The sequence below is a fragment of the Uloborus diversus genome, chromosome 3, assembly GCF_026930045.1.
Source record: "Uloborus diversus isolate 005 chromosome 3, Udiv.v.3.1, whole genome shotgun sequence".
NCBI lineage: Eukaryota > Metazoa > Arthropoda > Arachnida > Araneae > Uloboridae > Uloborus > Uloborus diversus.
The window spans coordinates 205,511,445-205,528,753 of NC_072733.1; the positions used below are offsets into that span (position 1 = coordinate 205,511,445).

The 17,309-nt window shown below is 34.3% G+C and overlaps 1 protein-coding gene across 1 annotated transcript in view; it reads left to right on the forward strand.

Moving 5' to 3' along the window:
* The window catches only part of LOC129219398 (eukaryotic translation initiation factor 4E type 2-like), a 121,200-nt gene that overhangs the window by 84,367 nt on the left and 19,524 nt on the right, over window positions 1-17,309 (forward strand). The window contains exon 3 of the mRNA XM_054853788.1: window positions 15,773-15,833. Within this exon, the coding sequence (XP_054709763.1) occupies window positions 15,773-15,833 (61 nt within the window). The remainder of the gene's footprint in view (window positions 1-15,772; window positions 15,834-17,309) is intronic.

Consider the following 17,309-nt stretch of genomic DNA (forward strand, 5'->3'; position numbering starts at 1 on the left):
TAAGTTTCAACCAAATATCTTACTGCTTTTAATGATTGGGAAGCAGTCAGAAATTACTTTTCAATTCTTAAATATAGAAGTTATATTTCATGATGAGCACCCTATGTCCCCACTGGTATAAGATAGCTAAAATCGTGTCAATTAAGCTCAAGTCAGCATGTCCATCACTGAACAAATCCTTTTTAGGGAAATCTAGAGAGAGGAAGCCTACAGAGAGAGATAGAGAGAGAGCTACCGTACTAGATTTTCTGAGGCTCTTTACCAATTCTCATCAAAAGATCGAAACCGTTATTAGCTAGCATTTGACATTCATAAAGACATGAATGTATCTGAAGAGGAGGTTTTAAATAATCTTGCGCAAAAAAAAAAAAAAAAAAAAACACACAGAAAACTCAAAAAAACAAACAATGAATATAAGATTAAAATAAAACTAATGATTAATATTCTGTGCTTTTCCTCACTTTCTTCGCTTCATAGTGATATCAATATGAATTATTAATTGTTTTTGAGCAAGTACTTTGAATGAATAATTACTACTCTATAGAAACTCTTTGATATTGAATAATTACGCATTGTAAATGAATGGGAAAGAAAGCAACAATTTTCGATTTTGAAAACCCCTCCCAGAAAAATTTTGTCGCTGCGCCACTGGTTCAAGAAAAATAGAATGTTAGGGAACATTTTGTTGGTTCATTGCCCATTCTACTCTTTACACACATGCTTCCTTTGGTTGCACAATTTGTGACAGAACCGGTAATCAGGCATGGATACTGGGGAGGGGAAATGAAGGAAATGGCCCCCTCCTGAAGCATGAAAGGGTGCCTTCTAAAAGGAGCACTGAGGACGGCCACTAATGTTTATCCCCCAAACTTTTATAGACCTAAACAATGAAGACATATTTTATTTATTAAAAAAAAAGCTATACTGATTAGATACTCTCGCAAGCATTTCAAACAACAAATTCTGTGTTCAACAATCGTGGATGCGTGGAGATAAAAGTGGAAAATTGCGACTCCTGAAAGTAAAACATATTTGAATGACGAACTAAAATTTTGTAATTTTCCCTCTTTACGTCAATTTTTTCTAATTAAAATCTCGAATGAACTGCCCGGTTTCAGATCATGTAAGAGGACAGGGCTCTTGCACCGGAAGCAAATTTAAATGTGGCTCCAAAACGAAGATCCCAAAAGGATGCCATGACCTCCTTGATGAGACCAAAAAAGGCTTAAAATTGCATTTCTAGGACTTAAATTTCGGAAAATATTTCTGGTTGAACCGCCGATCTTAAGGACCCAATTAAGTCTGATTCACCCCTTCCACCTTAACTTAATCAAACATAGCCTAAAAATGTTGGCTATAAAGTCCAAAATGTGTTTTCAGAGGACAGTCTTTCCTATTGTCATCAAATTGCTAAATGACATTTTTCGAACTTCTTTTTCAAAATTTTTGCCATGGAGGGCCCCGAAATCCATTCCCAAACATTACTACCAAAGACAGTCTCAATTAGCGTCTTTAGAGAGGCCCCTAATCCACCCCCCCCTCACTTAACGTATTGAAAAACAAACTAAAATTGCATTTTTCAAACATCAGTTTCAAAAACTTTTGTAGAAGGAAGGACCCCGGACCCCCCTTTTCCCAACGCAATCACTATACCTCAAAATTTCCTTTTTAGACGGTTCCGTGGAGCCACATAACCCTTCCTGCCTAAACTACCCTTAAATTGACTTCAGTTTCAAAAAACAATTCGTGAGGGCACACTGAACCCCCGCCCGCTCTTAGTTCCATCGTTGTCAAACAATGCCTAAAATACGATTTCGGGACTTCAATTTCTAAAAAATTCCGGATTAAAACTACCTGGCTTATGTAACTTTTCACGGACACTAGAAGGCATACCCATCAGTCGTCGAGGTGATGTGGACAAAAGTCAATAGTTGTATTTTTTAGATATTAATATCGAAAAATATCCGAAAGATCCGCCGAAGCTTCCCAGTTTCGTTAACGTCACCAAAGATAGTATAAAATTGCACTATTAGAAATATCTGCTTGTGAGCCCCAAAACCCTTCTTTCCCAAAAATAGCCTATGATGGATTTTAGTTCCGAAAGATCTTACCCCTATCGTTTTCAAATAGCCGAAAATGGGTATTTGAAACAATAATGCCGAGAAACTGCCGGAGGAAGGTCGAAAGATCGCCTACCGTAAGCAAAGCCTAAATTTGCGTTTTAAACTTCAATTTTGAAAACTTTCGATAACGTCAACAATGGTAACCTAAAATTGCGTGTTTAAAACTTCAGTTTCGGAAAATTTTCAGGAAGAGTGCCGATCTTTCCTAAGCTACGCTCACCAAAAAGAGCTGCAAATTGATTTAAATTTTGAAAGAATTTTAGGAAAGAACTCCAACATTACTTTCCCCTGAAGTTTCGAAAAAGTTCCTAAAATTGCGATATTTGACGTCAATTCTGAAAATTTCTCCATGTACCTTGAATATATCAGATTCATTTGTCCTTGCAACCGAACAGAACCAAAGATGAACTAAAACTTTTTCATCCGCCAATTTCGGTAATTTTCTCGGAGCAATCCCCCCTCCTACGTCCTTCCTCTGATGTCACCGAAGACAGTCTATAAAATGAGTTTTTACGACTAGTAAATTTTGGCATTTATTACTTTCTTCAAAGATATAAATTGCACCTAAAGAGTTTCTTACTATAAAACTTTTCTCCCTTTTTAGAAGTTCATCATTCTTCTGTTTTTTTTTTCTTTTTTAAATTAGAACTTGGGATAGAAATTTGGAGAAAGATTTATATGGACGTTAAAGATTAGTCAAAATATGCAAATTACTCTTGAGGAGCGGCACATTAGGTCTTTGCACGCGGGAGGCCGACATCCTGGGATCGGCCCTGGCAACCAGGGGGTTCTCGATAGAATGCGAGACCGCAAAAATCGCGCACTTCAAAAAGAAAGCTCACTAGAAAATTATTTCGATGCGGGACTTTCTTTCGCGATTTTGTCACGTCTGTTGAATTAAATGATAAGATTTAAGAAAAAAAAACCTTTTTTTGAAAAAAATCTCTTATGATTTCAACAAGGGCGAGATTTTCTAACTACTATTTTTTCCTCTAATGGGAATAAAGCCACTAACTATCGGGAACATTCGTGAATCCGGCATTTTTCGAGTGGTCTGTCTTATAATGAAGAGTTATTTATTTAATAATACATATTTCACATTCGGACCATGTTAAATTATATCAGAATGGTTTTTTAGTGGAGTCCCCCCCTCCCCCATGAATTGTTCAGGAAAATTTTCATAGGGGTCGGCCCATAGGTTGCCCATAGGGTCGGTTCCGTGTATAAGCCGACCTCAAACTTTTTGATCTCATTTTTTGTTCTAAATTCGACTATATGCGATGAATTGTTATGCAAGAAATTAAAACTCAAAATCACATATAGGTTTTCAAGCTAACTGCAAAACGTTAACAATGAAAATGTTTGTGTTTCTGAAACAGCTAGCTCAATTGAAATACGAATGAAAAGCACCAAAGGTAAGGATAATAGTAGTGAAAAATTAGAGAGCGAATTACGTGTGCTTTGGTGTGAACTTAGCTTTTTTTTTTTAAGTTAATGGCAAGTATCTGTCTATAAACTTATAAAAGGACAAATTTGTAGAAATGTAATATTCAATTTCATCATTCTTTATTAGTTATATTCCATCAAACACATTACAAAAATATATATTTAATTTTGGGCATTTATTAAGGGTAAGTTCGGAAACTCACCGCGGTTGCACCTCTGCCACCGCAAGCGCTCGGAAACGCAAACACCTGATTTTTGGGTGCCACCGACCAACGCACAGTGGGGCCAAATCCCGAAAAGCTGGCCAAAACCTCAAAAATGAAAATTTGATTCGGGAAATTTTGATTTGTGGGATGGATAGAGGGATAACTGCTGCGTTAAATTTCAAATGGAGAAGGGTTTATCATCATACCTAAGCTTGTGACCTTCAGTTGAAAGTTTTCGTGCAGAGCGCACGCGTGTCGCTAGAACGTAACGAAAAAAAGGCTATATTATAAAGTCTATAATTTTAAAGTGAAACGTCCAAATTTTAATCAACAACATGGAAACGATTTCTGCAGGTATGTAGAAAATGTTTTTACATTGATGTGATAGAAATTTCATTTGTATCCGGGTTAAAATAAATTAAAATTCTTTGCCATGACAAAAGTGAAATAATGGTAGAGATTTCAATTTTCAACTAGATGAAAAGTTATATATAATGCCATATAACGCTAAGATTCAGGTTTAGGGCTTTAGTTCACTCCCTTATCTTACGAAATTCGTAATCATTAACTGCCATTAACTGCCTAACACGGTATTAAGCGCTATGTTAATTAAGCGCTTTTACGCGATTTTGCAGGTTGTTTCAAGTTATCATGAGATAGATCGTGAAAAGTTTCAAGGAAACTTGTCGAATTATATCCATGGTATTACATGCCTACTCCGGTGCACAAATTATTAATTCACGGTCCACAAATAATAGCACATGCATTACTACCAATTAGTCAATTATCAGAAGATGCGCAAGAAAGCAGAAGCAAAGATATTAAAAGATATTGCGAAGATTTTTCGCGAAAATGTTCGAGAGCTAAAACTATGGAAGATATTTTCAATCGACTCATGATATCTTCTGATTCGTATGTTACCAACATTAGAAAATTGCCATAAAAAAAAATCTCATCCCAGGAAGTTGTAGAATTATTACTTTTTCCTACAGTAACCACTACAACAAGAACGCGAACGGAAAGTAGCCTACATTGGACACCGATTCAGAAACATACCGTAAAATCCCGAAAGTAACCCCCCTATCGATTATAGCCCCCCCCCCCTTTTTTGTAGAAAGTGAAATCACTTTAAATCCTGAATATACTCCCCCTCCCCCTTTCACCTGAAAATTTTACGATCATTTCATTTGCCACTCCCTCCAAAAAAAGAAGGATAACATTTTCTGCTTTACTTGGAAAGCATTTACGAAGATTTAGTTTCCCCCTCCATGTGTAGTTTTGCTTTTCTAAAAAAAAAAAAAAAATGTTTAAACAAAAAAGAAAAAAATAGGTCTCCACGGTTTATTCCTCCCAAAAAAAGAAAAAAAAAACAATGATTTAAACAAAAGAGAGAAAAAAAAAAAGGTCTCCACGGTTTATTCCTTCCAAAATGTCTAGGCTCCTTTTCATGCAAGGGCGCCTTTTTTTTTCTTTCTTTTTTTTTTTTTTTTTGTTCATATGTATTACAAAAGAATTTTATACGATTGTACTGCTTTTTATTAATTTTGGAAGGAGCATTTTTGTTCTGATTTGCGAAACTGAACGATCTTCAACACGGAGCCATTTTGAAAACGGGACGCCATTTTGGAAACGTGTTGCTTAAAAAGTAGCGCGAAACTTAAAAATAACCATTTTTAAAGGAGAAATAATGTAATTGAACGAGTTTAGGATCATCAGAAATGTAAATTTTACTAAATCGAGTAAGAGATTTGTGATTTGTCTATGTTTGCGCACGCGAACTTTGTAAAACTCCGTTTTCGAAATTGCGGCCGTGATTGAGATTTTTGCTCCTATTCTGAAACAAGAACATTAAGATTTTGCATCTTTTACTGTAACCTTATCACATTCAGTTCATAATGAATTTTCAAGCGATAAATTTAGGGGTTTTGCCAACTTAAGGTGCAAAATCCTTTCTTTCGAAAAAAAATGGCACCTCATGCAATTTAATACTACTAGAAATTATGACAGGTTTTTATTAATTTCTCTCTCTTCATTAATATGAACTCTTATTTACTTATTTCTTTTCTGTACTCTAAAATTAATACTACTAAAAACAAATATTTTGGCTAATTTTTCAGAAAAATCTCGATTATAAACCCCCCTTCTGAAATCAACAAGTTTTGTTTTGAAAATAGGGGGGGGGGGGGCTACTTTCGGGATTTTACGGTATTCTGATTTTAACATAAATTCCGAATCTGAAATTGATTTTAACTAATTGATTGATAAAATATATTTTATTTCCCAGTATAATAGTGAATTATTTGATTCTGTGTTCTCCTTTTTTTCTTTCTTTATTACTTTTTTCTTTAAATGTTTTTAATTCCTTAATTTCAAAATATTTTTCATATAATAAAAATAAAATATTTTCATTTTACATCAGATATTGATTATTATAATCGGCGACTTCGAAGTTCACCATATATTAATTTTTATAAAATCCTTATTTTTCACATATGCGTTTACCATATTGGATCCGCCATTCAGTAATTTTGACTTCAGTTTAATAATCAGCGACCTCAAAAAACCCCATGTACCAATTTTGGCACAAATCTAAGTTTATTTGGGCTTTTGGCGAGCTTTTCGGGATTTGGTCCCACTGTGCAACGTTCGGAAACGCTTTCGGTTGCTCTCCAGCGGTCGACTCGGTTGCATCCGCTCCTACCGCGGTCTCGTCGTGGTTTGCAAGTTCACGTGGTATGGTTCGGTCAATCCGATCGTATATCAGATTTTACACGCTCTGTGATTCTACTGCTGAACTAGAACTACCGCGATGAAACCACTAGCATTCGGAAACACAGCTGTTCCACCGGACCACCAGAAAAATTCCACTGATGTCATTACCGCAACCTTACCAACCGCGCGATTGGGAACTGAAAGTAACCAACACGCCATCTTGCGAGATAATCTAAATAGGAAACGATGGCGATTGCCCGTTGTTCGACGTGTTAAACTTTTAAGCAAAGGAAAAAAATGTCATTCGTGTATTTTAACTTATTGAACGAAAATGAAAAGCTCTCAAGCTGTTATATGTGTAGAAACTCTTGTTTAACAGTTAATTTTTCTAATAAATCTGAAAAAGGCATCATAAGAAAACTTATCTTGTCACTCGATACTACTTACGATCATCCTAGTTATCCAAGTGTGACAATGTGAAATACGAAAATATTTTGCAGTGTAAACTACTCGGGAAACTGACCTTGAGTAATATTTGCTACATTACTACGATCTGCTATGATAAAAGTATGTTCTAGCTACATTTTAAAAGGAAACTTGGTATTTTTCGGCACGAAAACAATTAGATCAATCAGTGCAAATAATAATATGCAATCTTCCTGTGTAGAAATAAACGCCAACAGTGACAATGGGAAGACAGTAGACAATAATAGATCTAAGTTAAAAATAGAAATGGAAAAAGATATGAAATAATTGTAGTAAAGAGTCAAAGAATGGACGTGCAACAAATACCAAAACGAAAAATCAAAATAGGAAAAGAAAACCAATAAATCTACAGTTTATGAATAATTGATGCATTAAGAATAAACACATCTTCACAAACCAAGCACAAAACAAGGTAAGAATATCACTGAAAACAAGTAGAAATATAAGGATTCATTGCTAGCTTCATACCGTAGCAGAACATTGTAACAGCCCAAGTAGCATTTTATCTTGGCTCAATATTGGCGTGAGATTGTTCACGTTGGCAATGTCTTGGCCAATATTGGCACGATTTTTGCAATATTAAGCCAATATTGGCTTCCCATTGTATTAACAATATTGTTCTTAGATTGGCAGATAATCTTGTGCCAATATTGGCGTCTTATTGCATTAACAATATTGTACTTAAATTGGCACACAATCTTGTCCCAATATTGGCTTAACAATGCGCAACCATTATTGTATTTAGGCTGTGAGACAATATTGGCGAAAAATTGGTCGAATTATGGAAAGCCAATATTGGGCGGAAGATGGCTCTTTGATGTTCAACCGATTTTGAAACAAATCTGAAAAATGATTCATTTTCCTAAGTGAGCAATTAAACACTGAGTCTGATTACCTGAAACTCCACAAACTGTTTTAAAGCTAAGACAAATTTTGAACGTAGAGAGAGTCCTCAAAAATTGGAGCTATTTGAGTTCACTTTAAACGCTTTTGTAATTTTTTAAAACCCGGCGAAAAAGAAACTTCAACTTTGTCTGCTCTGCATCTGCACATTTTGTGTTTTGTTGCTCTTCCTCGCCGCTGCACATGGTAAATGCTTTTGTCCGAATATCGGAGATATTTTCCTCAAAATTTTATTGTTGCTTTCATTTCTCAAATGATATTTTATCATTTTCATCAGTGAATTTTTTCAACTATGTCTAATCCACTCTAAAATTTTAAAAAGCGAAAGAGAAAAGCGTTATTGGAGCAACTCAATGAGAAAGCTTTCTTTTGCAGTGATGAACTTTGTCTTCCAAAATAAAAGTAATGAAATAAGGCAAAAATTTTTTTGAAGAAATATTAAATACTGAATAAAATTCTGGATAGATATCCAACGTTGAAGAAATTGCTGAAACGATGTGAAGCAGTGAAAATTTTGGATCGACATTGTGTTTTCAAAACTCGAAATCATAATCGAACAGTGACATTCTAAATTACGTCAAACATTGAGAATTCTGAACTAACATTTGAAACTGGAGTAAATTCTGGATCATATTTGACTTTGAAAACACTGGATCAATATATAAAGATTCCAGGAGTTTTATTTTCATGATTCTAAAGTGAGAATGTATCATGAGACAAACTTTCCGTGAAAATTCAAATTTCTACTGGAAAACTGCATTCCTTTTCACAGTGCTCTAAAACACCTAAACTTATTGACAATAATCTAGTAAACTTTTAGAAGTCTGAATGCAAAATCTGAAAGAAGATTTTACGGACTAGTTTTATGCTACCAAGTTCATTTCTCTACACGGATTTGCGTTTTGATGATCATAAGACTTTTGGCTCATTACGGAATGAGAATTAAGTTCCATGGTCTATTTTCAGTTGAGCATGTACGATTAAATGGCAGTAAAGATAGTGTAAACTATTTAGCGTAACCATTGTTACGGAAATAATTGAAGTTCTATCTGATAAAGTAGTTCAAGAAATGTATCTGAAATCGAATAAAACCAAGATGCTTTGATTAACTATGATTTTACACCAGTGTTGAATTTTTTGTGCCAAACCCTTATTTTCTAATGACATGTCAAGAATCTCTTGAATATACGTTCAACACCATGACGTTTTTCATATTTCAAGTTAGAACTTTTTTCTAGAAATTTCGTAGGTTTTTTAATTGTTTCTACATGCATAAGTAATGAGCAAAAAAAAAAAATGACTCAGTCATCATCTAGAAAATCTGAACTTTTATTGATAAATGTTGTGCAAATTCTACTTCCAACACCGTGGAATTGTCCATTTGCTTTACAAATAATTCTATTTATACCGTTGCCTGTAACAAACTGTTCTAGTGAATGTTCCTTTTGAACCTTATAAATTGTTACACTTCATCTCTTTTGCACAAAAAAATTAAGTGTTCATACTCTTTCGTCTATTAAAAGTAGATTAAAATTTAATAATGTTGAAGATTTTGGAAATTTAAAGGTGAGGGGAAAAACATGTAAAGTAAGCCGTAAGTTCTTTTGCATTATGTATGGAATATTTTTTATTTGTTTAGAAATAAAAATAAATGTTTTTATTTTTTATAAAAACTAAGACAATACAGAGCTAAAAAGTGATGTCAGAAGTTAAGCCAAAAATGCAAAGTGTTTAATAATCATTTTCAACTTTTTAAATTTTCTTTCATTATGGTAAGTGGAAGTATTTTTTTATGTGTTTTAGTTTTCAAACATATGTACTAGACTGACTGCTTGTCCATAATTTCACTGCAATAAGTGCAATCTATATTTGCATCAATAATAAATGATTTTCAGTTTATTCAGTGTTCATTGTCACCTACATTACATCCATTTTAAAAAATAAAAACTTAACAACTTTGTTTGCAGTACACTCAAACCTGTTTGTGTGCGATCCTTTTTCTTTGTGGTACATGAACATTTCAATCAAATTGTGACTCATTTGACAAACTTGTCTATGAAACAAGTGCTCGGTAGTATTTTTAAGTGATGAATCGTTCTCTGATGTATATTTTAAAAGTGGATTTAAATGGTTGGCGAGATTCAAAGTAGTTGCAAAAGCAGAGCTGTCTTCAGGGTCCCATCGAGCTGGTTAAGCCACAAAATGTGGTAGGTACGGGGAACTCTGGAGTGAAAAGTGTCTTGAATTTGTTTAAAGAAGAAATTCCTACAGTTGTTTCGTAAGTTTTGGGTTATTTTCAAGTGAGACTGTGTTACGAAAGCATTTTTTGTAGCTAATAGTGAAGTTTTGAGTGAATTTTTTTATGCGGTCCCTATCCACCACACAAAACTAGGTTTGAGTGTAGTTTGTTTCCACATTTATTATAATGAATGCGAATTTTGTGAAATAGATCTTATTATTTTTCTTTGACAATAATTGTTAGTTCATTATTGAAAACTTTTTGTTTATGTGAAAATATTAGACATATGCTGGAGTATTTGATAAAGAAATTTTAAAGATCTACTTACTTTATTTACATAAACATGGTAAAACATTTTACTGAAGGAGTTAATTCTTGCAAAATTAAGTTGCTATTTCTGAACTATCCGGGTCAAAGAAAAAGGTACTTAAAAATGATGTTCATATTTAATTTTTTTTAAATAGGAATAAAAATTCCTACCATTAATTGTTCAATATTGCAAAATAACTTTACTAATCAGTTATTTCAAATTTAAAAGTTTATTATTAATTTAAATGACAATGAAAACGATCAAGCAAAGATTTTGAGCAACTTTTGCACTGTACTTCAATTACATTTACTTTCTGTGCAACCGTAGAATTGCAATGAAACCAAATGTGTACAAATTTTCTATTTGTTCGTCGAGGGAGAATTAACTCTAATCTGAATTCTGCTCAGGAACTTTTGTAACTAATATTTAGCAATGTTCGTAAGTTTTGAGCAGAATTCGGAAATATCCGAAATTTTCAATTAGCACAAATTAAAGTCTTTAAATTAGTAAATGCTTCCTCAAATCACTCTTTATTTTCTTATGTTATTATTACAATATGTAGAGTTAAAATTAAGTTTTCTTTTTATTATATTTCATTTTACATTTTCATCAATTTTTATGGAGTTAGCATTGACTGTTTCATTTTTCTTCTGTTAGCTACTTTTACAGTTATGATTCAAAAATAAAATATACATTAATTGGTGCACAGTCATAAGAAATTCTCTTTTTTTCTGACCAACATTTAATAACTAGGCACTTTTAATATGAATTAAATTGATGATGTTGTGAGATTCGGGGTGTTCTGCTGTGGTCTGAGTGTTGTTACCACAAACGTTTCAACTGCATCTGCGGCAGTCATCTTCAGTGTTTACATGGTCGAAGCTTCCAGGAAAGCGACTTTTAATTCCTTCTTCCTTTTCGTTGAAATTGTTGGAATCCTAACAATTTCAGTCCTGGTTAAACTGTAACAGTTACCTACACTGCTGGCCACACGAAATGCAACACCAAGAAGGATAGTAGTCAGAGTGAAATGAAATTTTATACACGTGATGGCAACCTTACTATCAGAAAGTGATTACAAAATGAGAACAAATTGATCATTTATTACTGGAAAAATCCCAAATGAATGGAGGTTTAAGTCTCCTGTCGAGCTACCTATTGCGTGAATGTACGAGGTAATACAGTCAAACATTGAAGCATATCAGTCTTGTAGGATATCCTACTACACAGGTACTAGAAATGTGCACCTAATTCCATCAAGCTCATAGCCTACGCAATTTACCATCTCAAGTAATCCCAGATATGCTCAATTTGTGACAAAGCAGGGTGACGCACTGGACATAGAAAGTGGAAAAGGAAGTCCCCTCACACCCTTGCTGTGTGTGATCAAGCAGTGTCTTTCTGGGAGCCCCGCCATGAGTGCCAACACATGTGACTGAATAATGATATTAACGCAGTTTGGTGTCATGGGACCGCAGGGTGACCTGTCGTAGTGCTGTGGATCAATATTAGAAGTGACTATGTTTTGTACATGATTGCAACCCATAAAGGCATCCCAGCTGTGGGTGGGGTATGCCGCTGAAAAGCAAAAGCATTATTTGGTAGTTCACGTGTTCTCCATAACCTTACAAAACTGTTATTTTTGCTAAATTCGATCTGGATTCATCGCTATGAGAGCAATCAAGAACCATTCGGTTGCTAACAAATCGATTTGAACTCGAACCTACTCCAAGTGTATGCGACCCTAATAAAGCCTGCTTTTTAGGAGCACACCACATCGACAGCTGTAGTGATGCTATGGGGTGCTATATTGTGTGTGGGACAGGATCACCTCTAACATTGATTCGCTGCACTCTCACAACCTAATGGTATATTTTTGTCATGTGTTGAGACTCGTGTTCAGTAGGGCAATGCACCGTAACACACAGCAGGGGGGGGGGGTTCCTCTCCGACATTATCACCTTTTCTGACCTGCGTGATGTCATGATTTGTCATAAATTGAGCATATCTGGAATGACTTGACGGTAAATTGAACAATCTATGAGTTTGATTGAATTAGTAGTGCTTTACATTAACTGATAGGAATTGACCTATTACATCATATGAGACTAGTATACCTCAATGTTCGACTGTATTGTGTTGTACATTCAAGCTAGAGTTGATTCAACAGGGTACTTAAACCTCCATTTATTTTTGATTTTTCCAGTAATAAATGTTCATTTTATTTTCATTTTGTAATCACTGTTGCCATCAAGTGTAAAATTTTGTATCATTCTGACTGCACCTTCTTGATGTCGCATTTTGTGTAGACAGCAGTGCATAATAACAATAACAATAATGGAAGCCACTATTTAACCAATATTGGTTTAAAATCGGCATGCAATAATGGCTCAAGAGGGTGATTGCAATATTGGCCAATATTGTCAAAATGTATCCCCTCCGTGCTTCAGCCAATATTGTGAGCCACTATTTAGCCAACGTAACGCCAATATTGGCATTAGATCGGCATGCAATAATGGCTCAAGATTGCAATAGCAATCTTGGCCAATATTGTTAAAATGTATCCCCTACGAGCTTCAGCCAATATTGGGTGTAAATCGTACGCCAACATTCAGCCAACCAAGTACAATATTGCGCCAAGATTCAATGCTACTTGGGAGACAAGCTGGTTTCGTTTTTATCCTAATTATAGCGCCACCTATAGTTACTTTCCGTTCCCAAGCGACCGGTGAGCTGTTTCCGAACTTAGCCTAAATTTGAAATGCATATAATCTGACAGTTTTACTTTCTTTTAACCTTTCATAAATCAATCCATCAAAATAAAAATTTTTTTACATTGTTTTCGTTTGGAGGAAAAAAAAAACGTGGTACACATAGTTTAGCGCCAAGTGCAACGAAATTTTAAAAACGATCCAAATATTCTATCCTTTTTATTCAGTGAAGACCTCAGGAACGATAGCAATCATTCCAGATTTAGGGGAAGTCAAATGAGCCTGGCATGCCACAACTTCCTTAATCTTGTTTCCTTTAGACAAGTTGGAAAAAATGACTATCTTGGAAAAAAGGTTTGGTAATTTTTCATCGATGCATGTTTTATGTATATTTTTTTACCGTTTTGAAGGGGGTTAGTATCAGAAGAGAGCTAAATCAAAGTACAATTCTAGGGTTCAAATAGGAGTCTTGGCCGAATGCGAATTTTTTTCGACGTATAAGTCTCTAAAATTGTTTTAGGCTGTATTTTGCTCCTTTAAGAGGGTTTATGACCCTCCCCCTTTGGATCTCGCTTGCAATAACCACCTTACGATTTATGCACTGTATTTATCAATTACTAATCTTTTATTTGTAAGCATATTTCATCAAAGATACTTTTAGGCTTAAAATTAAAAATCTTGCCAATGCTATTAATGTTCAAACATTGATGACATTTGATGTTTTCTTACTCAGCTATTGTTATGGTTAGAGGTTAAAAAAAAGAATTTTTTAATAAACTAATACTGGATAAAAATATCAGGCCCCCTTTTTTTTAACTCCATTTTCATCAATTCCCTTTTTACTTCCTTTTATGAAGTAAAAGAAATATTGTATTCGCGAAAAAAATTTCACCCAAAAATCGGCCTTAATTTCCATTTTGCTCGCCCCCGAGTGAATATTGAGTTTTTTTTTTCAACCCGATCACACGTGGATATACGACCACTTTTGGTCGCCAACTTGGCGACAAATTTGGCATTTTTTTTTTTTTTTAATTTTAAATTTGGTTTTAATTTGGCTACAGTTGGGGATATTTAGAGAGTAAATAATTGAAGCACATTAAAATTGCCAATTATGGGGAAATGACATTAAATTGGAGTAAAAGGAAGTCATGTAATGCACACATCAGCTCGTTTTAAGGAACAAATTATGAAATTTTTGGGAGTTGGGAGCTTTCAACAAAGCAAGTGCCCTATGCTATATTGCCATGCTAAGCACTTTTTATAAAAATTGAGTTGTTGACACAAGGTGGTTCTTTATAACAGATTTAACCTGTATACAATATTTTGGGTCATTTGTGAATGGGAAGTATTTTTTAAAAAATTCTGAAAAAGTGAAATTTGAATCAAATGTATGGCGGCGTAAAACTTTAAATAGCACTTTCTCATTTTGTGCTCAGATGCAGACGACTCTTGTGCTTAGCATAGCAGTACAGCTTGTTTAGTTTTTAAGTAAATCCATTTTTTTTTAAAATCTTTGTTTTAGTTTCAAATTTGTTGAAATAATTGACGATTATTTTATGTATTCAGTGGATTATTTTATGTATGGCGGCGTAAAACTTTAAATAGCGCTTTCTCATTTTGTGCTCAGATGCAGACGACTCTTGTGCTTAGCATAGCAGTACAGCTTGTTTAGTTTTTAAGTAAATCCGTTTTTTTTTTTTAATCTTTGTTTTAGTTTCAAATTTGTTGAAATAATTGGCGATTTAAGTGTTGCAGCTGAATACATAGCTTGTTCAGCTGATATTTTCACGTATAATATACTTGCCCTAATGGTTTTCAGTTCAAAATAGTTGTTTTCAACACATTTTCAGCGACCCAGTGACAAGCTTTTCTACTTGTAATACCAGTGTACAGTGTCCCCCCCCCCATTAGAAAAGGACAGTCGTTATTCTCCTCATTTTCACTTCTGAACATATCAAAAATGAAAAAAAATCATGATTTTTCCTTTTTAGATTTTGGAAGTTGTGTTGTTTTTTTGTATAAAGTTCTCCTGAGGCTCCTAGTGGGGTCTAGCTGTGCACCTCTCCTTTTGGTTGCAATCGGATGTTCCAAAGGAGATCATTTACACCTTTTTGGGGGGGGGGGAATCATTGTTAATTTCAATGCAAACTCAAGTGGTATTGTAATTTGGCAAACACTTGGTGATATATCGGCAAGTTTTTTCGCCAAATTGGCGACAAATTGTGCTTTTTTTTTTCTTTCCCCTTCTTAAATCTAGTTTCATTTTGGCCATTATTGCGATATTTAGAGAATTAACCACGGAATCACATAAAAGTGTCCAATATTAGGAAAATTAATGTGTATAAAACATTTTTTTTGCTTCGGTTCGCAACAAACTTGGGGTAGAAATATTTAAAGTGTTTCTTTGCTTGTTCCAAGGCGCTATTATCATTAAATTGACGTAAAAGAAAGTCATGTGATGCACACACCAGCTTGTTTTACGAGCATTTGGTGCTAAAAGCCTTGTTATGGGACATATGATTTGTTTTTTTAGTTACAAGGAACCTTTTTTGCAATTAAGTTTGTCTGCAATTTTGTTTTGCTATGTTGTGCTTTTAATGTTCTCTCTTTTTAAATAACTCATTATTATTTTACAGATTGAAAAATGACTTTCGTTCATATGAAAATGGAGTTCAAGAAAACGGACAGAATGGACAGGTAAAAGTATGGTTTTTGTTCACAATGTTTGCATCATCAGCAATTGTTTTCTATTAATAAAAAACTTAGGATCTGAGCCTAAATTGTTTTCCATCACTTAACTGTTCATAACAGATTCAGGGATATGTTTTCCTTCATACTGTAAATCTTATGGTTAACTTTATGTGCTGAGCCCAAATAGTGTTTCGTTACTGAACTATTTATTACAGATTCAGGGATATGAATTTTCCTTCAAACTGTAGATCTTATGGTTAACCTGGGTGTAGTCGCGTCTCTTTATACTACGTTAGTGCTCTTGTATCGGTCTTTTCCTTGCCCTAGCAATCTGTGAGACAAAAAAGGATTTTGAATGATTTCCTTGGGGGTCTGCTTCAGTTAATAGAATAGATACCATTTACTATACAAGAGTATGTAATGAAGAACCATACTTACAGCATACGCTTAAAGAAAGTAATTATCGGGAGCTGACTATTGTTCTAATCTAGCGGTCTGCAGCTCGTCGATCTTGTGCCCATTTTCAGTCAATCGCGGCCACATACTGAACTTTTTCCCTTTTTATAACCAGAATACCATCAATAATAATAACATATCTAGAAAAAACACAAGCCAAACTTCTTAATCTTAAGTTATTTGAAGTTTTTTCAAAACTTTATAATCACTTAAAAGTGCCAGTTTTAATATCAAAGAAATTTCTTTATGCTTTTTGTTCTTGAAGAAATAGTTCGGAAAAGTTATTATGTATTTACAGATAAACCTTGATATGGATAGTAAAATAAGAAATGACTATGTTTAATTTCACAAAATTGCAGATTCATGCTTCGGCATTACAAGGAATACCTTTTTCAATGCAAAAAATTTGAGCTTATGGATGAAAAGCTATCCAACAAAAAAAGTTTGGCTTGTCAAAGTTAAAAACTGAAAAAAATTAGGAAAAAAATGTGTGAATAAATACAACTGTGTAAGTCTATCGTGTATGTTTCAGGACCCTCTCCCCTTGCCCTCCCCCCCCCAAGTCAATCTTGATATTCATTAAACTACAAAAGTAGATTGCCTGTTCATTTAGGTTGCTGATTGCTTGTCTAAACTGACTTACATTCATTTCTGAAAGCTATGCAACCTTAAAATGCCAAAAGAAATTCTCAAATCCTGTGTGAGGATTGGGGAGTTTCTTAAGGTCATCTACACAGATGGTCGCATTATCAATGTAAGGGGTGGGATAGGGCAAAATTCATGACAATGGGGGGGGGGGTGAGATTTGGGTGTTCTTTTTCAGTAATTTTCGGGGGTGCTATAAAAGAAATATTTTTGGAATTGAAGTTCTAATAAAGAAATTTTAGAAAAATTTTTGTTATATTATGGGGGGAGGGGGGGACTCAGGGATATCTTGAATTTTTTTTTGATTTGAAGTCCGAAAAATAAATTTTTGAAGGCTCTTTTATGCATGCAATACTTTAAATTTTTGGAAGGGGGGAAGGA